Source organism: Physeter macrocephalus, chromosome 20 (assembly GCF_002837175.3).
Source record: "Physeter macrocephalus isolate SW-GA chromosome 20, ASM283717v5, whole genome shotgun sequence".
Lineage (NCBI taxonomy): Eukaryota > Metazoa > Chordata > Mammalia > Artiodactyla > Physeteridae > Physeter > Physeter macrocephalus.
Genome location: NC_041233.1, coordinates 62,110,617 through 62,134,448, shown reverse-complemented (window position 1 = coordinate 62,134,448; position 23,832 = coordinate 62,110,617). Strand labels below are relative to the sequence as shown.

The following is a 23,832-nucleotide window of genomic DNA, read 5'->3' as shown; positions in this document are numbered from 1 at the left end:
GGGCGCGAACCCGGTTCCCCTGCATCGGCAGGCGGACGCGCAACCACTGCGCCACCAGGGAAGCCCCGCCAAACATGAATCTTAATAGGCAAATGCTTTTACATAGTCACAAAATAGAATGGAACTTTTATAATTAGATTGCATGATAGCACCTTGATTAGGTATCATTCTGATTATTAAGGATGCTAACTTCTGAGCAACTGTGGTGACTAGATACATAAAAGATATTAGCCCAGATACATAAAGATCATGTTGTTTGCAAAGGTTCTATGAAGGCAAAATTTTTGTTCTTTTTGAACCCTTTTTGGGGATCCTTTTTATTCCTTTTGAATCGTGGGGCTGAAAAATACCACTGAAGTCAAGAGGGCTGGTTTTGTGGATATTTTCTTAAAGTGTGGATTCCCCATTGGTAGTAACTTGGAGCAAATGAGTGTTTTATAGGGTTGGCCTAGTAGCCATAGGAATTGAGCTACACAGCAGGATGCATATAAAATAAAAAACATAAAATGAAAATTGTAGTTGGTTTTACACCAGCCTGTGCACAATGAAAATTAAACTTGCTGTATGTTTCTGGGACATATTTACCATTCAACCATTCACAAATGGCCTTTTGTTGTTTTTGTTGGTCCAAGGCTACGTAAAAAGTCAGTCAGTTTATTTTAAGACCCAAGAGAACAATATTCTGTTTTCAATTGCTAGATTGTGTCATAATTGATTTTGGTGGTTCTGTTGTGAACATAAAGGGACAAGAACTGGTTTTGCTCTTAATTAATTATGCACATTTTAATCAATATTTAACAGATATATTCTTCTATAATTTAATCCGGGCAATTTATGTATTCTGAAAATCCACAGACTAGAATTTCTTTTTTTTAAGTGAATGGTGTTTTTTTTTTTTTTTTTTTTAAATTTACTTATTTTATTTTTGGCTGCATTGGGTCTTCATTGCCACGCACGGGCTTTTCTCCAGTGTGGCAAGCGGGGGCTACTCTTTGTTGCCGTGCACGGGCTTCTCATTGCGGTGTCTTCTCTTGTTGCGGAGCACAGGGCCTAGGTGTGCGGGCTTCAGTAGTAGTGGCACGTGGGTTCAGTAGTTGTGGCTTGCGGACTCTAGAGCTCAGGCTCAGTAGTTGTGACGTGCATGCTTAATTGCTCCGTGGCATATGGGATCTTCCTGAACCAGGGCTTGAACCCGTGTCCCCTGCATTGGCAGGTGGATTCTTAACCACTGTGCCACCAGTGAAGCCCCAAATTAGAATTTCTTGACCTTGGGTCTCTTGATATCTCTGAGACTGACTAACAATAAAATTCATTTAGGTTTCAATAAATATTCACCTTGAATTGATACCAGATTGGGAATTTATAGCCTTGAGAAATTTAAGGTAACAGCTATTTCACAGCCAAAACCCAATGAAAAATCTGATAGCCTCAAGTTGTCTGATTTCCAGATGTGTTATTATTATGAAAAGACTTTTAAATTCATATTGAATATAATAATAATGTTTTTATCATACCCCCCTTTTAACTATAAGTGACATATTGTACAGAAAATAGTTGTTGTCATATATCTCCAAGATGGCTGCCATCAGTTCTTGCCATCCTTCTGTGTGTGCATATGTCCTTCCCCCCTTGAGAGGTAGAGTCCATTTTTCTCTTCCCGTTAAATCTAACTCATTTAGTGACGTGTGTGATCAATAGAATGGGGCAAAATGGACATCTAGAACTTTTGAGGACAGGTCATAAGAAGCCTTGTAGCTTCCACTGGAGTCCCTTGAGCACTCACTCTTGGGACCCTCATACTGGGAGAAGCCAGCCACCAATTATGAAATCCAGCAACCATGAAAACTGTAATACTCTGTGAAGTTCAAGCCACATGGGAAGGGCCTGGAGGATGGGATTCAACATGGAGAGAAAGAGAGAGGCCAAGACCAACACATGAGTAAAGAAGCCATCTTGGAAGTGGAACCTCCAGTTCCAGCCACCACAGTTGACATCAAGTGGATTTAAGACTCACTGCCCAGCTGAGCACTTTCGGAATCCCTGACCCACAAAACCAAGAACAAAATAAATGGTTGTCTCTAGCCACTATTCTGATGTAGTTTATTGCACGGCAATAAATAAGTGGAACAGAGGTCCTTTTCTCTTAACATATGGGATGAGTTCTGCTGCTTCTGAGATACTTGTTTTGGAATGGAATCAGCCCAAGATATAGAACTGCCATGTAATCATGGGAAAAAAAATCTTCTTAAAACATTGCATTACTATATTGTCTGCTTTGATGGAAGGGGAAGAAGAGGGTGAAGCAGCAGCAGAATGTAATTATGCTCCGGGGCAGCTTGATTAAGCATATCCACCCTGTGTGTCCCTCAAAAACAACTTGAGATGATCAGTGTCTGTCATTAAATAATTAAGGAACTCAGAAAAAATGGGAACCTCCAGTTCCAGCCACCACGGTTGACATCAAGTGGATTTAAGACTCAATGCCCAGCTGAGCACTTTCGGAATCTCTGACCCACAAAACCAAGAACAAAATAAATGGTTGTCTCTAGCCACTATTCTGATGTAGTTTATTGCACGGCAATAAATAAGTGGAACAGAGGTCCTTTTCTCTTAACATATGGGATGAGTTCTGCTGCTTCTGAGATACTTGTTTTGAAATGGAATCAGCCCAAGATATAGAACTGCCATGCAATCATGGGAAAAAAAATCTTCTTAAAACATTGCATTACTATATTGTCTGCTTTGATGGAAGGGGAAGAAGAGGGTGAAGCAGCAGCAGAATGTAATTATGCTCCGGGGCAGCTTGATTAAGCATATCCACCCTATGTGTCCCTCAAAAACAACTTGAGATGATCAGTGTCTGTCATTAAATAATTAAGGAACTCAGAAAAAATGTTATGTGAAATAGATCTCCTTTTTAACTGGAGGCACTCTTTCTGGATGTTCCCCTCCCGCCCCATCTTCCTGAGAGCTCTGCAGAGGGACTGGGAGGCAACTGTCACTTCACTAATCTGCAAATCCTGTTGGAGAGAAACCCCTGGTGGTCTCCACTGTCTTCCCAGGAAAGCTTTAATAGCCAAATACATTAGCGAGGTGTCATGTGGCTGAGACTTTATTAATATTCCCCAATACACCCTGGTATATTTGTCCGTTTACCATGAAGCATTAATATAAGTAAAATTAAACCATACTCCTCAGAATGATGATACTAGGAGAGCAAAGAATGAAGCATGTGGGTATGTTCTTTCCCCTGATTTTCGGAATGGATTCATTCCTACGGGCTCTTTCTCTCATTCTGACTTTCAACTTGATATTTATTCAAACTCTAAAATCAAATGCACAACTTAGCGATTTTACCCCAAATGGTATGTCTCTCACCTAAATCAATGTTAACATATACTGATAGCTTCTCTTTATTGCTCTTTCTCCCCACCTCCTCTCCTTTATCATTTCTAGTGGAATAAAGAGATTTCTTACCAGTAAATGAACATCATTTCTTATAAAGTTTCCCATGAGCAAAGAAGATGAATGTCCATTTCTCCCAGCATCACGGCGCCCTCTGATAGCAGCTAACATTTTAAAATGATGTAACCTTTTGGCATTTATAGCTCTTTGGGGATTTAAGAGAGAAGTTACTCTGGGACTTGTAATGACCATGGAAGTGTGTTCTGATTGAGTTTGAGCAGAGGCTATGGATAATGCTGGGATTTTTAAGGCAGCTCAAATATTCTCAAGGTATTTAATCAGTCTCCATAGTGACTGCAAAAATAAAAATCTCAAGTTTGTACATCATTCTTTTCCTTTAAAAATGCCGTATTTTAAAACCAGGTGACACAATGCTAAGCATTAATGAATAGTCCATATACCCTACTATCCCCTTAGTGTAATAATAGCAATTTCTCCAGCAAAATGAGTTTACTTTTTAAATGCCAGTTAGACATAGGATCTGTTTATGAGGAAAATAATTACATTGTAATGATTCTTATTGGCTTTAGCATAAACTTTTCTGAGAACAAGCGTGTATGGAAATGTTTGTTTCCCTACCTGTACTGTCATTAGGTCAGAGCTTTTTTGACCATTTCTATCATTTTTTTCTCACCCATACTTATGATAAAGTATGAAACCAGTTTTATGGAGGAGTGAAGGTAGAAGAATAAGGAAAAGGAGGCCAGCACCATTGTGAAAAATCTGAGCGTGAACCAGGACTGGATATTTTGCTTCCATAGATTTATATTTAAAGCCCCCTCCCAAAATTATCTATATTTCTTCAAGAATATCTTACCAATCATCTTGTTATTGAATCTCCATTATTTAACTCCTAGTCCCTGATTGCCCCCCCTTCTTCCCATCTGGGCAATATTTTTATGAGATATTTGTAATACAAGGTTTATCTCTTTCTTTTTTAGAACTCAACTATCACATTTTATCAGAACGTACAGTACTAATGTGACCTTCCTTGTGAAGTAATAATGGTATCATTGGCACAAAGCTCAACATTGCTTTCACACAGATGATCTTATTTGATCCCATAGATATCTTTACCACTGATCAGCAGTGTGACCTTGAAAAAATCACCTCATTCCTCAAAGCCTCATTTCCTCTTCTGTCAAATGGACATAATATCTATCTGAAGTATTTTAACAGTTTAATGAGGTAATATATTTTAAAGGTTTAGTGGAGTGCCTGGTACATAGCAGATGCTCAATACGTATCAGCTTTTTTATAGTATCACTACCCTCGATGATGAAACGGAGGCTCAAAAAAAGATTAAGTGAGCTGTGAGATCTTCACATTGTCATCAGAGACATGGCAGAAATGAAACTCAAATCCATCTTTGGAGTTAGGCCCCATGGGGTACTGTGATTATAGTATATATTTATGGTTTGTGTTTCCTTCTTCTCATGGCATGAGTGGGATTCACTAAACTCACTTTCTTCCTCTTTTCTGAGGAAGTACACACATCCACAGCATTGACAAAGGTCAGGTTTAGGATTTGGTCATGGCTCTTCTTGTGGAAAACAAGCATGTGGTTCAGTATCCCCACACTCAGCCCAGCATATCAACCTGCCCATATGCATGCAGAGGGTCACAGTAATGGGAACAGAGTCTCACAGTGAAATGGTGTTTTTTAGTTTGAGATTCTTTAAGTTAACTTGAAAGAGAGGGTTGTGTTCCATAGTCCCAAGAGAAATCGGAAGCAATCTTCCATAAACTTTCTTTCTTGAACTGTCTTCCAAGGAGTGTAACTGATGTGTAACCCATATGTTATCATTCCTGGTGAATGTTACTCTTCTGTGCCTTACAGGGTTTGGCAAAAAGTATTGACTGAATTATCATTATTATTACATAATAGGTAATAGGTTGGGTCTTCTAAGGCTATTACGAGAAGTATGAAGGACTGAAGTTGTTTGATACACTTCTTTTTTTTTTTTTTTTTTTTTTTGCGGTACGCGGGCCTCTCACTGTTGTATCCTCTCCCGTTGCAGAGCACAGGCTCCGGACGCCCACAGGCCCAGCCGCTCCGCGGCATGTGGGATCTTCCCGGACCGGGGCACGAACCCGTGTCCCCTGCATCGGCAGGCGGGCTCTCAACGTGTCCCCTGCATCGGCAGGCGGACTCTCAACCACTGCACCACCAGGGAAGCCCCTTGATACACTTCTTGAAAACTCTTTTTTTCCCCCTGAAAATTCAAAATCGAGTCCTCATAAAAAAAAAAAAAAAGTTCAAAAGTAAACTTACAGAATACAGTGCAAAAGTTTCTCTCCAATTTCATTGAATCAATATTCAGGTCACAAGAAGATGGTCTCTTGTCCAAACGGTCTCCCGGTGTCTTAGTATTGAATGACCCTCCTTCGTGTTAATGAACATGGGTGGGTTACTGAACATTAGGTGAGCTTCACTGAGTTTGGGGGAGAGGGTGAGAGTGGGACTTAGGACAAGTGATTGCTCACTGGGTACCTCTTTCTACAGACTCTTTTCTATCTGTGTTTACTTGATTGAACCTTTTTCTTTTTAATAACTTTCCTCTCCTTTTCTCACTGTTGTTTGTACTTCAGTGACTTCCTTTTCATGGGTCATTCTGGGATCCTGTGTAACTTTCCCTAATACTGTCCTCCAAACAGTTGCCCATTGCTAAGCACTTGTTGCTTTCACCCTCAGCTCACCTGGGAAGGGTAAATGCCCACCTCACACTGGGAATAGGCAGCTCTTCCATCCACATCGGTCAGCCAATTGTTTACTTGCTCTGATTATATTTTGCTTAATTTGTTTTTTATATTGGAGCCAGAGTTTTGCAGATAGCCTCTTATACTATTTACAGATAGATTTTTGTTTGACTAGAGTGGCTAGATAACTACAGAGTGCCCAATTGCTGCTAATTTTATTTTTCTTTGTCATTGTCATTATCACTATGGAAATTACTTATTATGCACCTGTGATATGGGCATCTGGATCTGAGTTAAGCCTTGAGCAAAGCAAGAGAGATATCCCTAGTATATTACCTCTTCTTGATTCCAGTCCATGAATGACAAGGAGTAGACAAATGAGCAAACAATAATGAACAACACATAAAGTAAATACTCTTTGCTTTAGGACCAAAGAAATGGTGGGAAAAAATGTATGCCTTGGGGTGGTGAAGCTGCCTCTTATTAATAACTCCACCCTGCCTAAATAGGTAGATAATGGAATTCCAAGAACAACACACCTAGGAAAAGAATCTGGAAGACTAAATAGTAGGAGCACTCTTCTGGGAGGAATGTTCTGAGTAGACACCTGGAAGGATCAGAAAGCTGTCAAGCAACGTTTTGTAGAATTACATCATGTAACCATATTTTGAATCTGGAGCAAGTCAAAGAGAGTGGAGATGCATTTGATGTTTGATGACACTGAGCTTTCAGAAGGACTAATACCAAAAACAAGGTAGAAGTGACATATTTGAAATCTATAAATTGCATTTCACGTTCGTTTATCACCTCTAGGAAGAGCAAATAAAGTTTCTTCCTTCCCCTGAAGTGGATGATGAACAAGTGCTTAGAGTTGGGTGGTGGGAGCCGGTGTCACCATTATTGACTTTCTATGGGAAACAGTTCACCTGTAGATGCAGTGAGTGCAGCACACCCTGCAGGGCAGGAGTAAACTGGTTCTAATCACTCATGGGCTGATCTGAACAGAGAATAATTACTTTCCTGTTAAGGGCAGACTCTTCCCATTGTCTCTACCCACCCCACTTACTTCCAAGTAGAATAGCAGAGATTTGTTTCAGAGGACTCAGAACTCTCAATGTCACAGGGATCCATGAACTGCATTTAGCAGAAGCAGGGACGAAGAGGACTCATTCCTTTATTCACTCATTTGTTCATTTACAAAGATGTATGGGCCTACTATGGAACAAGCTTTATGCTAGGCAAAAAAGCCCTCTTTTTAGAGAGCTCACTTCAGGAATCCTGCAGAGTTTGGAGTCATGCCTTTTATAAAGGTCTTTTAAAGTTCTGTCATTCAGATCGTATTCCAGAATGCAGAGGATTAAACACAGCAAAACACCATTTATTCAGAGTCAAAAGAAGGGAAAAGCCAAAAGAAGGGAGCTTCCCTGGTGGTGCAGTGGTTAAGAATCTACCTATGCAGGGGACATGGGTTCGAGCCCTGGTCTGGGAAGATCCCACATGCCGTTTAGCAACTAGGCCCATGTGCCACAACTACTGAGCCTGTGCTCCAGAGCCTATGGGCCACAACTACTGAGCCCATGTGCCACAACTACTGAAGTCCACACACCTATAGCCCCTGCTCCACAACAAGAGAAGCCACCACAATGAGAAGCCCGCACACCACAACGAAGAGTAACCCCTGCTCGCCACAGCTAGAGAAAGCTCGCGTGCAGCAATGAAGACCCAGTACAGCCAAAAATAAATTAATTAATTTAAAAAAGAGAAAAAAAAAGAACCCAAAAGAAGATAGCCAATGTAAATCAGCAAAAACAGGGATCACTGAATATATTTAAGGAATGTAATCTATTATTTTTTGAGGAATATTCACTAATTTGAAGTTTCTATTTTGATAATATTTCCTAGTAGAATACCTTCTTGAGAAGATAGAACTTTATTTATAAAGGGCATCATTTTCGTCTAAAGTTTGGATCACACTTATTATTTACGCTGTATCTTTTTTCTCAAATGGGTTAAACATTTTCTATTTAGATCTTACTTAAATTCTTTATTTGCTTACTAACATATTTACTTTTCATAACCTACAACATGACAGAACAAACTTTAACTCATTTGAAATATAATTACTAAAAGATTCTAATTTGAAGACTGAAATAATAAGATTTCACTAATCCAGTTAATAGTTCATTAAGCACTTACTATAGTTCAACCACTGAACCAGTTGTAACCTAACTGTGTTGAAGCTTGTGATTAAGCAATTGAAATACATTGTATACAGCGGTGTGTATTAATGTGTGTGTATGCATTTGTGTGTTTACAGTTCAGGTGGAAATGAATATAGGCCATAATATTAAATGAAAAAAAAATAACAACCAAAAACTCAATCCGCGATATGATATGTAGCTGCGGATAAAGAAGTAGAAGGGGGCACAAACATGGTTTCACTTGTTGATGGGATAGGGTCAATTTATTTTTCTTTGTAAATTTGTTTGTTTATTTATGGCTGCATTGGGTCTTCGTTGCTGCGCACGGGCTTTCTGTAGTTGCGGTGAGCAGGGCTACTCTTCGTTGTGGTGCACGGGCTTCTCATTGTGGGGGCTTCTCTTGTTGTGGAGCACGGGCTCTAGGCCCACAGGCTTCAGTAGTTGTGGCTCGTGGGCTCTGGAGCAGAGGCTCAGAATTTGTGGTGCACGGGCTTATTTGCTCCGCAGCATGTGGGATCTTCCCAGAACAGGGATCACGGCATGTCCCCTGCATTGGCAGGTGGATTCTTAACCACTGTGCCACCAGGGAAGTCCCTATTTTTCTGTTATTTTGAATTCTACTGCCAGTCTTACAAAGTTGTTTTAGCAGTAAAAAATGGCTAAACAAAAATGGATCCAGACTGACCTGTTTGTTTTGAGTCTATTGGAGTAGAGATTTGAAAGAGGAACCACTGGAAGGTTTGTGTAATGCAGATACATCTATAAATCTTACAGGGGGAATATCCCGACATCTTCTATAATTTCTAAAATGTCAAATTCCCAAATAGAAGGTTTTAGGTGAAGACTGTAAAGTAATGGTGAGATTTTGGTCTATATATTTTTAGTACCCAGAAGAAAAGACTGAGGAAGCCAGGAGTTTTATTTACTTAATGTTAAATAACCATATGTTTGAAAATATTTGTATTATTCTACCTCCCCCATCCAATAGTACTTGGATGCAGAATATCTCATACAGTTTGATGACTCATAGTATAAGTATCAGAAGTATTTTAAATAAATGATAAATAATCAACTTGATTTGAGGATATTCTGTAGGCCCAGGGTTTTTATTTTGATGAAGTAGTCTGCCAGGAGAAACAGGTGGTGAGATCCGTGCTCTTGGGAAGAGAGTAAACATATTCTGGTTTACAGGGAAATAGAAAAGCAGAGGGGCGAAAATCACCTTGTCTGAGACAATAGATGCTCTATAAAATTGAGCCTCTTCATATTATCATAGAAATTACTTGCTGGCAGTAGTGCAAAAGGCTGTTATATATTATTGTTAATTGTGGTTGGAGACACAAAGCAATATGATCATTTGATGACTTATTTGTTTTTGGAAAATGACAGCTTTTGTGTGCCAGTAAATATGAAATCCCCTGGAAATATTCTTGTGAATTTAGGAGCCATCTGATCGTCCTTGCTTAGTACATACAATAGACTTCAATGATGACATAGAAGTTTGTACTTAGCAGATTACCAGATGGTTCTGCATCAGTTATCCAGAAAGGGAACACTGTCTGCTTGGTGACTACCAGACAGAGAGACCAGTAACTTTGTCAGAATTTATGGTCGATGGACGGTGGCTTCACCAGAACATGGGAGGGGAGGCAATTAGTCTCCAGTTTTGTGTGTGCTCTCCATCTTGTCCGGAACAGAGCTGACAGCCACAGCGTTCCGCTCATTCCACTTCATCCATCCGTCCCTTTCTCCTCTTCGAGAAGGGCAGGGTGAAAGAACAGCGAGGAACCTGAAATTCATCCTGGGTAACGTGAACACAGTTCAGGCTGAGCGTGTCTGGTGTGCGATCGTTGTGTGCCATTTGCAGTGATCGGACGCCACTTTGGAAGATGACACCAACCATCCTGAGGTTTTAATACGATTGCCTCCAAATGCCTGAGAAAGCCCTGTGTGTTTGCCTGGCACTCTGTTCTCTTACGACAGGGCTCTAGTTTTTTGGGGGTTTTTTTTGTCTTCCTTTCTCTCTCTCTCTCCTTTTCCTGGAACTGCCACATCCTTAGCTGGTAATCTTTAAACCCTGGGCTGCAGTGATCTCTCTTCATACGGTCACACATTAAGCACATCTTTCATGCTTCTCCAGACCAAACTCAGAAAGTGCCAATGAACAAGTTGTTGGGGAAGAAGTCAGTGGGTAGCATTAAGGCCACCTGACTGGAGGCGTTAGGTGTGCAGTTTGACTGAGTGAAAGGCAACCTGCAGAGTTGGGAATGAGGTGCTTTATCACATATTCCTAGAGGCGTAAAACAAGAGAGTAAAAAGCAGTTTTCAGAGCAGCTCCTCCATCTTGCTCCTATTGTGGATTGTTCACACTGCTATGGCCAAGATTAACCACTGCTACGGCCAAGATTAACCCTCAAAAGGAGAAAGTCCCAAGCCTCTGGAGCTGTGAATTTTTACATGAGTATAGCATACTCTCTTGTCAATAGGCCAAAGACGGAGAAGGGCATCCAATGACTTTTTCCATGGAACTTACATTGGTATCTGCTCAAATTACTCTGGGTATCTTTCTAGATCTATGTGACTACTCTGAAAACTTTCCATTCATTCCTTTAACTTTCGTTCATTCATGTCAAATATTTATTGAATATATAATATATGCTGGACCTCATTCTAGCTGCTGGGAAGGCACTTGTGGGGATAAAAATAGAGAAATATCACTATTCTAATGGGTTTGTGTTCTAGAGAGAATATATAGACAATAAAGAAAATAAGTAAGTAAACTATTAATATGTTAGCAGGTGGTAAAGGAGCCTTTGGACAATACCCAGAACAGGCTTTTGAATGCACAGTCTTTGACTCAAGACTCAGAAAATCAGACTAAAGGCAGGATGACATGGGATATTGGTGATGTGAAAGGAGGGTTTGCGATGGAGAGAAAAACCAGTGGACTCCATCCTCTTTCTACTTCTTTCCACCTTTCTCACAAAAGACTGTGACAAGTTTCATCCCCCCAAAATGGAGACTAGACAAGGCTCAGCAGGAAGGAGGGCTGGGGTTAGGGGAACAATGGGAAATATTTCAGATTAAGGAAATAACCTTGGGGAAAAAAAACCAAGGAGCCCTATAGGAGGGAAGAAAATGCACTCCTACATTTCCTCCTCCTCCCTTTCAGTCTGTCCTGCCTCTTTCATTTCTTGGTGAAAACAGTTTCATGGCCTTGGTCCAAGGTAGGAGAGCAAACCTGACAGAGTCAAGGTCCTTGTTTGGCCAAGCGTTCTTTGCCTGTTCCTTTTCCCTCCCTTGTCAAAAATTTAGCTCATTTTTAAGCTTTGTAAATTTGCGCACTTACCTTTCTGTTGTTTTCTTTCCTGAACAATTCTCTGCCGCAGATTATGTTGCTCACAGACCCGGAGATTGAGAGCAACTTACTGATCAGCTCGGACGAAGGGGCAACCTATCAAAAGTACCGGCTGAACTTTTACATCCAGAGCTTACTTTTCCACCCCAAGCAAGAGGACTGGATTCTGGCATACAGCCAAGACCAAAAGGTGAGCGTGATCCCCTTGTTCGAGACAGTGGTGCATGGTTGTCCTAGGGAAAGACAACTACTTAGTTGTCACTACATTTCTTCTTAGCTGTCAGGTTTGTTCTGTGCAGCAGCTTGAACCCTGTGCCGGTGGGGCGAGGGGCAGCAATGTGGATCTCAGGTTGCTTGTTTGAGCTGTGTAAGCATCTGAAACAGCACACAAAGGAAAAGCTAGACCCTAAGGAAGACATTGTAGAGAAGCAGTTCTTACCTGGAAGCTTCAGGCCATCGGGAAACCCCCATGGAATTTCAGACAGTGCTTTGTGTATGTGAGATGTGATCTTTTTTTTTGGAATAAAGAACCCATAGCTTTTCTCAGAGCTTTAAAGGGAAGGATGACCCTGAAAGAGTGAAGAACATTAGCGAGTGATATGCTAAAATAGTGAGAGAAATGTACATAGATAACATTCAGAATCAGGCAATCTCAGGACTTTTCTTCTCTTGGTGGTTAGGCTGAAGGATAGGTCTACGTTTTAGGAAGGCATTGAATGAAGTTATGCTATTGTATGTTTATCTGTGTGTATATAAGTGTGTGCGTTCACACGCAATATGTGTATGTATTTTATGGGATAAATGCTATAAAATATATCATGTACTCTGTACTGCAGATACATTATAAAATACATGTAGCTCCAGCTTTTAAGGAACTTACATTTTCATGTAGAATATAAGGCTAGCAACAGCAAATACAATCAGATTAGAATTAGAGGAAAAAAGTATACAAAGGCAAATGTGAGAGAGGCTCTAGCCATAAAAGCCAAAAGGAAAATAGGTAAAATATTCGAATGCTCTTTGTGAAATGCATGGTTCAGTGAGGTCATTCTGAGAATTATCCTCAGAGGAATTATATGTTACAAATTACATATATTTAAAGAAATACTGGACTTTCCTGAGTGAGGAGAATATTCTAGGGTTAAAACCCTAGAATTCTTAACCAGGTGGTGAAAATCGTCTGGGCTGGTATAGACGTGTGGGGTTCTTCCTGAAGGGAGGGGAATAGTATAAACAACTTTTCAACGTCTCTACTGACATGAGCATTTTTGAGGAAGCAAATTAAAATTCATAGGATTGGAGTTTTATTTACACTTCCCTTACTGCCAAATAAAATGCACATTAGCCTAAAAATAGGAAAGACTTACAATTAGTATTTTTTTCCTCTCGAGCAGCCTGGCTCCCCTTTCAGCAGAATGTACAATTTCATTCCTGGAGTCAAGCCACAGTGCATCTAGTCCAGGCTGGTGCAGCTACCAGAGGCAAAGCTGAGCAGCTCAGGACACAGAGTATTAGTCATTTAATCCACTGGGTTTTTGCATTTTATTTGACAGTTGGTTAATTTTCCCCCTGATGCCAGAGGCACACTGAGGGCCAGATTTACCTGGCTAAGTGGAAACTATGCATCTTTGCAGTTGTGTCAGAGGAGATGCCCCAAAATTTAACCCTTCATGTGCCAGTACTTCAGACAGTGATGCCATGAGCACTGTGGCAGAGTGGATAACTCTGGAGGAGTTGGGACATGTGGCTCCGACTCAGCCACGTATGGGAATTGGTACTTGGGGTTGGCTTTCTTTGCCTTAAAATATGTTTTGTGCCGATAGTTATAATTGCAGGTACACTTCCAATGAGATTGAAAAGAAAAAAAAATCCACAAATATTAGACTCCATGTCTGTTTTATGTGCTCAGCATGATGCACTCTTGGTATAAAATAACTATATCGAGGAGTATTCATTCCATCTAGGGAAAGGATATAAATACATGTGAGTTCAGTAGTCTAAGAGGGACTAAAAAGTCAGATAGATCCTTCATTCACACATGGTAGATACCCAGTCAGGGTAGCTGGATGGATTATATGAAATTGGCAGCCCAAGTTTAGGAGATGGAGATCTTATAAAATGATTTCACCTGGACTTTAACGAATGTCGTATTTCTGTGAGGGACGGAGAGGGTGCGTTTTGCACAAGAGGGATGTCATAAACAATAATATAAAGTTGTAGCGTTAGAAAACTCATGTAAACAGGATTGTGAATGTGTCTATTTGGCTGAAACTGAAATTTGGGAAAGTTAATTATACATGTACTCCTGGAACCTAATCTTAATTTCTTTTGGACCACTTTGACTGTTAGGCAAAATAATTTTTGTTTTCCCAATTAGGAACCTTTTGAACATTTTGGTCAGTGGAATTATGTGTTCAGAGCTATAGATTACAAAGATTAATCTGGTAGTAATATTAGAATAAACTATGATGCTGTGAGGTCAAAACCAAGAAGACCAGTTAGGATGGTACACAGTAGTCTTGGTCAGGACCAAAAAGTATCTTTTGTGACCATAGACCAAATGAATTCTATCATTTTAGAGGTAGAAGAAGCCTTAACAGTCTTTGCTCTGTTTGTAGCTAACAAACCAAAAATCTTAGACGTTAATGAATTTTCCCAAAGGGGAAAACCACTCATTGGTGTCACATGTCTCAGTTCAGCAATTGGAATTTGAATATGATATTTAGTAGGGTTCACTACTAAATGGATGGTGATATCTGGAGATTAGCAAAGGGGCAGAAGCCAGCCTTTCTGCTAAGCTCTCTGTTTCTCCAGAAGAGAATGAAGGAGAAATCATCCTGGGAAAAAAGAATTATGGATCACCTGCTAATATGAGTAGGGGTTGGGGAAGGGCTCCATATATCAGGGCTTGAATCACAGCATGAGGAGTGGGGCATTAGCGGGGAGTGGAGCGGGCTGCAGCCATCCAATGAGCCATTAGCTGGTGGTGCTGGCCTGAAGTCAAGTGGAGAAGGTCTGTGGCCACTCAGGTGGGTCAGTGATATGGAAATAATAGCTGGCAATCACCCACGAATCACGGAGCGTTGAACCCTGATGAGATGCAGCAATGGGCCCTAAGGAGGGCCCCGTGCTAGTGTTGGCAGGCCAGTGACTTTTGGAAATGGGAACACTTGTTTTTTCATGTTAGTGTTGTTCATCAATATGTCTGTGACAATTGCTACTGTTGCAGAACTCTCAGCAAAGATGGTAGCTTTGGTGCTAGGATTCCCTTTGCCAGATGCTGTTTTCAACCAGCCTGTGGTGAACAGAATCCTCAGGTAGAGAGTACCGTCTGTTAGAAGTTATTGTGTTGAGGTGGCAGCTCCGTCAGAATTCACCCGTGCACAGTCCTCCTCTCCTCTCTTCCCTTGTTTGCTGTCAGTCTTTTGAGGCATACGCTCCCCTTTTGAATGCATAGCCACCTTTACTTTTCTCTTATTTCCCTACTATTGCTTTCTCTCACCTTTAGTGAATGAGACTTTGAGGGCCCCGAGGACAAAGTCGGGGTCTCTGGCTTGCAGGAAAGAGCCCTTATGGTCCGTGGCGTTCTGCGCCAACTTCATTTCATCTTGAGTGTCTGGACTCTCAGTAGAGGCTTTTTGATGTGAGCATTTTAAGGGACTCAAAAGAGTTTGGTTGAACAGATTGTGCTTTCTGGCCCAAGATAGAGTTTTACTGGCCATCAATTCCATAGCAAGCCAGATTTAAAGAAAAAAAAAAAAAAAAGGCTTTTAATCAGGGAGAAGTGTGTATGACCAAATGCCCTCAAAATTCATGAGATCAGGTTATTTTGATATTTTAACCTTTTTTCTTATTTTTTCTTAGAGAAATCTACCTGTGATATTAAATATCTAGGTGATTGTCAAGAGGTCAAATTCTTTTGAATGAGCATGTGACTCTCCAGCCACCACTAAAATGACTGAAGAGAAAAGGTTTGGGACCTTTTTCCCTTTGAAGCTCTAAAAGAAGTCGCTTGACTTCTTACAAAGCCCTGTTGGGGGACTTCCATGGTATACACACAGGCAATAGACTCCTTGGCCTCTGAAGGGTCTATGTGAGGATGTGCCTTTGGAAAGCCCTGGAATTTTCAGAAAAATAAGCATTATAGACATTATGGAAACTTCTTGCCAGATGGCAGAGGGTTGCCTGTATGTACAGCCACACCTTTTAAGCTTTTTACAAAACAGCAGTGAATCACTGTGGATGCCGTGAAGAACTCCACAGCATTTATACCAGGACCACCAACATCTCACTCTCCATTATTTAGTTTTGTTATTTCTGTAATTAAGCAGTAAGCAAACCAAACATTCTGCTCCTTCCTTTTGTTTCTTGGCATTTGGAAACCCAGCAGCCAGGAGAACAGAGGTACAGAGCTTCCGCTTCCTTCCTTGTTTTCCCCCCACTTTTTGCCTCAATACAGGAAACCAGCCAAGGAGGGCTTAGCAGCAGGCCAAGTGTGCCAGATTACATCTTTATTTTAATTTGGCAATAAACTAGTGTACAAACTATGCTATAAAACATTGCCTCCAATGGCATCTCTCAGTCTGTCTCAAACACCTCACTAAACATGATGTGTTGGAAACAGTGGAAATGAGGGAAAACAAAACGCAGATGTGACTGAAAGAAAAAAACAGGAGAAATGCGTAAGAATAGGCATCTACCTCAGCTCTGCTGACCATCCTGGGGCGCTGGGCTCGGGGCCTCTCTGTTAGGGATTACACCGCGGAGCGAATTGTATAGGGGCGAGTGTGCAATGTTGTGAAGCCAACGTGAACGCTCCTGGGACTCAGAGTGCCTCATAGTTGGGGAGGAGATACCTCCTTGCTTGGCTTATCCAGGCGGCAAGGCCTCTCCTACAGATGTACCTGCTGCCCCTGACCATGAGTAGGAGGGTCCACTTTTCTCCAGTCCTCTACAGTGAGCTTTTTCTTCCCACTCTGGATGCCTAAGTCCTTCTAGACCGTGGACTCAGTTCCTACCCAGATAAGCAAGCAACTAACTGAACATGGCGGCTGGGTCTGGGCTGTGGGAAACTGGAGAGCAGGTGTTCCTTCAGGAGGGTGGGGTGTGGTGGGGGGTCTTGGTGAGCTCCAGCCTGCTGTTCTTGCCACCGAGCATGGCTCATTCAACGTCACCAGACTTTTCAGAGTTTTTCTAGAGAAGTAATCCTGCTTTGTTTGAGGTATGACATTTTCCTATTTTTAAGTGTTTATAACTAACTCAAAGACTTAAAACAGAAAGCCGTTCAGGGCAAGTCAACCTCATCTGCTGCCTTGTCTTAGTCCCCAGATCACCTTTTTTCTTATTTCTCTGTTTTTCCCATTATCTTTGTTTTTCTCCTGTTCATGGATCTTCCTGTCAGTTTTATTTCAGGAAACGTTCCATTGTTTTGTGAATTAAAAAAAATGCATACAAATGAGTGATCAATTCTGTGGAGGGAGGACAAAACCCTTAGGACACTTTGGTGGGTCACCGTTCATTTTGTGGCAGTTCTAGAATATTCATGAGTTTGTGTTGTCTCACTTGTTCTGGAGCCCTATGAGTCAGCAGTCCAAGTAATACCATGTGGGAGCTTGCAGGATCTCTGTTCTCCTCTATATTCCAAAGTATCAAAGTTTATGAAAGAAATAAGAAATCTTAAGGCTTGCACGGTGGCCTCACCTTCAGTATTTTGGTAAATATGTGTAAGATACACTTAAAACCAAAACATGGCTTTAAAGGAGGAAAGCACGTTTTCATAAGGAAACCCTATTCACAAATAATTGAAACCCTAAATATTAACAGCAGTATTCTCTGTATAAATGAAGGCAGAGTTTGAGTTAAAATCGTATATTGATAGAAAAGGAAAATTATACTGCCAGTGTGTTTGAGAGCATACAATAGAATTTTAGTAACTTGCATAAACGTAAATTTTTAAAAGAAGAACTGCTTTTAGCTTTCTCCCTTCTTTCTTTCTACCAGTCCTGCAATTTTATTTAAACAGTTTCATATACATTTCTTTAAAAAAAAAGAAAAAAAGAACACAACTTTATTTTTAATCTTTCCTACTTTTCCTGACTGAGCACTAACAGATGACCATTGCTTATCACGACAGCTTTTTTTTTTTTTTTTTTTTCGCGGTACACGGGCCTCTCACTGTTGTGGCCTCTCCCGTTGCAGAGCACAGGCTCCGGATGCGCAGGCTCAGCGGCCATGGCTCACGGGCCTAGCCGCTCCGCGGCATGTGGGATCTTCCCAGGCCGGGGCACGAACCCGTGTCCCCTGCATCGGCAGGCGGACTCTCAACCACTGTGCCACCAGGGAAGCCCTCACGACAACTTTGAATGCCAGGAATTCTCTGGGAAATAATGACTGCTTGATAAGGGAAGAGATGTCAGCATTTTCCAAAACTCAGTCATACTGGTTTCTCACCAGCGATAGACAGCACAGCAAGTGAGGCAGGAACATCAGCTCTCTACTCTGTCAGGCCCTCCAAATGGCCATGTGACCTTCAGCAGGTCATTTAACTTTTTTTTTTTTTTTTTTTTTTTTCATTTAACTTTTAGAGTTTCACCAGCTGTGAAGTGAAAGCAATAACAGTACCTGGCTCACAGGACTGTTTGAGGATGCTGTGATAATGTATGTAAAACACTCAACACAGAGCCTGCACATGGCTAGCACCACGTGAATGCCAGCCAATGTATTATTCAAAGACCTAGGAGAGAGCCACCTGGTGTGGCATAACTAGGTTTAGACGCAAGGCTTCCTTAGCCGTAATCCGGTGTCTTCCCATTACATGACGTTATACGTATTTAGTCAATGTTGAATGTCCTCTTAGACAATCACTAAAAGGTACCACTGAACCAGAATGAACAGAGCAAGCAATGGTACTCAGGAAATATTATTGATTACAATAACAGTAAGCCATTAAATATTAAAGTATTTGCCTTTACAGCAACTCTGTTTTTGAGTAGACCTAGCAGCGTCTTAATGTCAAAAGGGCAAGATTGAAATAAAAGATAAATGGATCCTTCAAATTCAACTCCCTGGGGATATTCAAATGATTTCTGCACAAGCACAAACACTTAGGAAACTGATACCTACCTAATGCCATCACGTTTCCCAAGGCACTACATTAAAAGGCACTCAGTTATTCATAAGAAATATGTGGAGCGTTATATACCGTGCTACTTTGGCAAGATTTCCATGTGCTTGAAATTTCCCAATGTCAGAGCTGATTTCTAATCTCATGAATATGTAAATAATTTAAGTATTCAAGTACAAAACTGGCAATTAGAGTGGAAACCAGGGAGCTTGCTGAACGTCAACCCCAATGCTTGTTTATAAAACAAATTCTCCAGCGGAAATGCCATCTTATGCAAACGAGGAAGGCCTGTGTTCACTTTAGCTAACTTGTTTAACCAGGTTGTATCATTATTTTTCAATTGCTACCTGAAGCAGTTTGATCTACCTGTTCCCAATTTGAACGAAATGAGCTACAAGAATAAGGAGAAATGGACATTTCTGAATGAGTGATTGGGATTAAGGTTTGGACAGATAGAATTATGCTTTTTGGTAGCTATTTAAACTTTGAAATAAATTACATTTTTGCTTGTGCAATTTTTTAGCCAGCTATTTTGATGTATTCTACCCACCAACACTTGTCTAAATGGATTAAGATGCCTCCTTAATCCAGGCACCAGTCTGGGAAACTTTGAAGGACATTTGACATCCTAAGAGGGCATGGACCTTTTTCTTAAATGAGCTCGAGGGATATCCAGAAAAAAAACTGTCTCTGAGTGTGGCCCTTTAGAATCTAGTAATGGTCAAATTTTCTTGTATCCTGCCTTGTCAAGCATGGTTGCTGCCAGCAGTGTTGCCAAGGAGGGGAGTGGTTTGAGAAGGAGGCAGTCTTGGCCTTGTAAATAGACATATTTTGTGAAGTTATGACTCTGTAGGTTTCATACTAAAAATTTTTTTTAAATGTTATCTTTTCCAACTTCCTCCCTTCAGTATAATAGGATATTGTAAGTTCAGATTACAAATGGCACATTAGGTGTTCCAAGAGATCCAGAGGCCCAGCCAGGATCTCAGAGCTGGCAAGAGGAAGAGAAACCAGAAGTCAGCTACCCTTCTAAAATGACTGGGTCCCTTTACTGAGCTAGACCCTTAATATAAAATACTATGAGATGGCTTTCCCAGGACTTCCAGATGGGAGAATTACCCTCCTCACCTCCCTTTCCCACACCCATCCTCGCTTGCTCTTCGGCCCCTTTCCGCACCTCCTTTTCCCTTCAAGTGAAAACAGCCTAGTTCCTGAGCTGGTGGAGTGGGTCCCCTCGCCCCTGCTGCTCCCACGCAGGTCCCCCCTCCAGCCATCGCTACTGCCACCACCTCGGTTCCACTCAATCGATTTTTGCTGCATGTCAACACTTATTACTGAAGAAGTGATACATTTCCTCACCACCCTCCTGTTCTCTTTGTGAACAACAACATGCATTTTCCAAGAAGTTAAGTGAAACTAAGGATCCAGTTGGTGGCCACTGAACAGAGCGAAGGGTTGGGTCCTCTAATCTTCACAAGCAACAAGGACATTTTAATCATAATGAATGGTTCAAGTACTAATATCCTGCTACTCCAGGTAAATAGTTAAGAAGAACATAGGCCTCAATTCAGTATTTATCGATATAAAGGATTCTTGCCAGAATGGTGAGTTCAGTCAGTGTATTAACATTTTTGGATTGCAGAGTATAATCTGACTATGAATAGCAGGTGATTAATATACCAGAATAATACTATCAGAATCAGAGTGGATAAGAATGGTTTTTTGGGCCTGCATGCCTGCCCTCTTGCTGTGCTCCTGCTTAAAGAAATTAGTCCTTCCTTTCCGACTTAGTCCCTGGAAAGAAGTTTCAGCCTGAGAGCTTGCGGGATCTTAGTTCCCAGGGCAGAGGTTGGGCCCGAGCTCCTGTGGTGGGAGCTCTGAGTCCAAACCACTGGTCTAACAGAGAAACTCACACACCAGGGAATATCAATCAGAGTGAGGCCACCCAGAGGTCTTCATCTCAGCACCAAGACGCAGTTCTATCCAACTGCCTACAAACTCCAGTGCTGGACATCTCAGGCCAAACAACCAGTAAGACAGGAAAGCAGCACCAACCATCAAAAAAAAAAAAAAATGAAACGACAAAAAAATTTGTTGCAGAAGAAGGAGCAAGGTAAAAACCTACAAGACCAAATAAATGAAGATGAAATAGGCAAACTACCTGAAAAAGAATTCAGAATAATGATAGTAGGGGTGATCCAAACTCTCGGAAACAGAATGGGGAAAATACAAGAAACATTTAACAAGGATCTAGAAGAACTAAAGAGGAAACAAACAGTGATGAACAACTCAATTACTGAAATTAAAAATACTCTAGAAGGAATCAATAACAGAATAACTGAGTTAGAAAAATGGATAAGTGAGCTGGAAGATAAAATGGTGGAAATAACTGACAGGGAGCAGAATAAAGAAAAAAGAATGAAGGGAATTGAGGACAGTCGCAGAGACCTCTGGGACAACATTAAATGCACCAACATTCAAATTATAGGCAGCCCAGAAGAAGAAGAAAAAAGGAAAGGGTCTGAGAAAATATTTGAAAAGATTATAGTCGAAAACTTCCCTAACATGGGAAAGGAAATAGTCAAGTCCAGGAAATGCAGAGAGTCCCAACAGGATAAACCCAAAGAGAAACACGCTGAGACACATATTAATCAAACTATCAAAAATTAAATACAAAGAAAAAATATTGAAAGCAGCAAGGGAAAAGCAACAAACAACATACAAGGAAATCCCCATAAGGTTAACAGCTGATCTTTCAGCAGACACTCTACAAGCCAGAACGGAGTGGCAGGATATATTGAAAGTGATGAAAGGGAAAAACCTACACCAAGATTATTATACGCATCAAGGATCTCACTCAGATTCGACAGAGAAATTAAAACCTTTACAGATAAGCAAAAGTTAAGAGAATTCAGCACCACCAAACCAGCTTTACAACAAATGCTAAAGGAACTTCTCTAGGCAGGAAACACAGAAGAAGGAAAAGACCCACAAAAACAAACCCAAAACAATTAAGAAAATGGTAATAGGAACATACATATCGATAATTACGTTAAATGTAAATGGATTAAATGCTCCAAACAAAAGACGTAGACTGGCTGAATGGATACAAAAGCAAACCCGTATATATGCTGTCTACAGCAGACCCACTTTAGCCCTACGGACACAAACAGACAGAAAGTGAGGGGATGGAAAAAGATATTCCATGCAAATGGAAATCAAAAGAAAGCTTGAGTAGCAATTCTCATATGAGACAAAATAGATTTTAAAATAAAGACTATTACAAGAGACAAAGAAGGACACTACATAATGATCAAGGGATCAACCAAGAATAAGATATAACAATTGTAAATATTTATGCCCCCAACATAGGAGCACCTCAATACATAAGGCAAATGCTAGCAGCCATAAAAGGGAAAATCAAGAGTAACACAGTAATAGTAGGGGACTTTAGTACCCCACTTTCACCAGTGGACAGATCATCCAAAATGAAAATAAATAAGGAAACACAAGCTTTAAATGATACATTAAACAAGATGAACTTAACTGATATTTATAGGACATTCCATCCAGAAACAACAGGATACACTTTCTTCTCAAGTGCTCATGGAACATTCTCCAGGATAGATCATATCGTGCATCACAAATCAAACCTTGGTATATTTAAGAAATTGAAATTGTATCAAGTATCTTTTCTGACCACAACGCTATGAGAATAGATATCAGTTACAGGAAAAAAAACTGTAAAAAATACAAACACATGGAGGCTAAACAATATGCTACTAAATAACCAAGAGCATCAATAAAACTAAAGGCTGGTTCTTTGAGAAGATAAACAAGGTTGATAAACCATTAGCCAGACTCATCAAGAAAAAAAAGGGAGAAGACTCAAATCAACAGAATTAGAAATGAAACAGGAGAAGAAACAACTGACACTGCAGAAAAACAAAGGATCATGAGAGATTACTACAAGAAACTATATGCCAATAAAATGGATAACCTGGAAGAAATGGACAAATTCTTAGAAAAGCACAACCTTCCAAGACTGATCCAGGAAGAAATAGCAAATATAAACAGATGAGTCACAAGCACTGAAATTGATACTGTGATTAAAAATCTTCCAACAAACAAAGGCCCAGGATCACATGGCTTCACAGGCGAATTCTACCAAACATTTAGAGAAGAGCTAACACCTATCCTTCTCCAACTCTTGCAAAATATAGCAGAGGGAGGAATACTCCCAAACTCATTCTATGAGGCCGCCATCACCCTGATACCAAAACCAGACAAAGATGTCACAAAGAAAGAAAACTACAGGCCAATATCACTGATGAACATAGATGCAAAAATTCTCAACAAAATACTAGCAAAAAGAATACAATAGCACAATAAAAGGTTCATACACCATGATCAAGTGGAGTTTATCCCACGAATGCAAGGATTCTTCAGTATACTCAAATCAATCAATGTGATACACCATATTAACAAATTGAAGGATAAAAACCATATGATAATCTCAATAGATGCAGAAAAAGCTTTTGACAAAATTCAACACTCATTTATGATAAAAACTCTCCAGAACGTGGGCGTAGAGGGAACTTACCTCAACATAATAAAGGCCATATATGACAGACCCACAGCCAACATCGTTCTCAATGGTGAAAAACTGAAGCCATTTCCACTAAGATCAGGAACAAGACAAGGTTGCCCACTCTCACCGCTATTATTCAACATAGTGTTGGAAGTTTTAGCCACAGCAGTCAGAGAAGAAAAAGAAATAAAGGGAATACAAATTGGCAAAGAAGTAAAGCTGTCACTGTTTGCAGATGACACAATACTATACATAGAGAATCCTAAAGATGCTACCAGAAAACTGCTAGAGGTAATCAATGAATTTGGTAAAGTAGCAGGATACAAAATTAATGCACAGAAATCTCTTGCATCCCTATACACTAATGATGAAAAATATGAAAGAGAAATTAAGG

The 23,832-nt window shown here is 40.5% G+C and overlaps 1 protein-coding gene across 4 annotated transcripts in view; it reads left to right on the top strand.

The window, feature by feature from the left end:
- SORCS1 (sortilin related VPS10 domain containing receptor 1) overlaps nucleotides 1–23,832 on the top strand; it is a 587,212-nt gene that overhangs the window by 351,639 nt on the left and 211,741 nt on the right. For all 4 annotated transcript variants that reach the window (XM_055081262.1, XM_024121364.1, XM_024121365.1 and 1 more), the window contains exon 4: nucleotides 11,756–11,914. In XM_055081262.1, coding sequence (XP_054937237.1) covers nucleotides 11,756–11,914 — 159 coding nt within the window. The remainder of the gene's footprint in view (nucleotides 1–11,755; nucleotides 11,915–23,832) is intronic.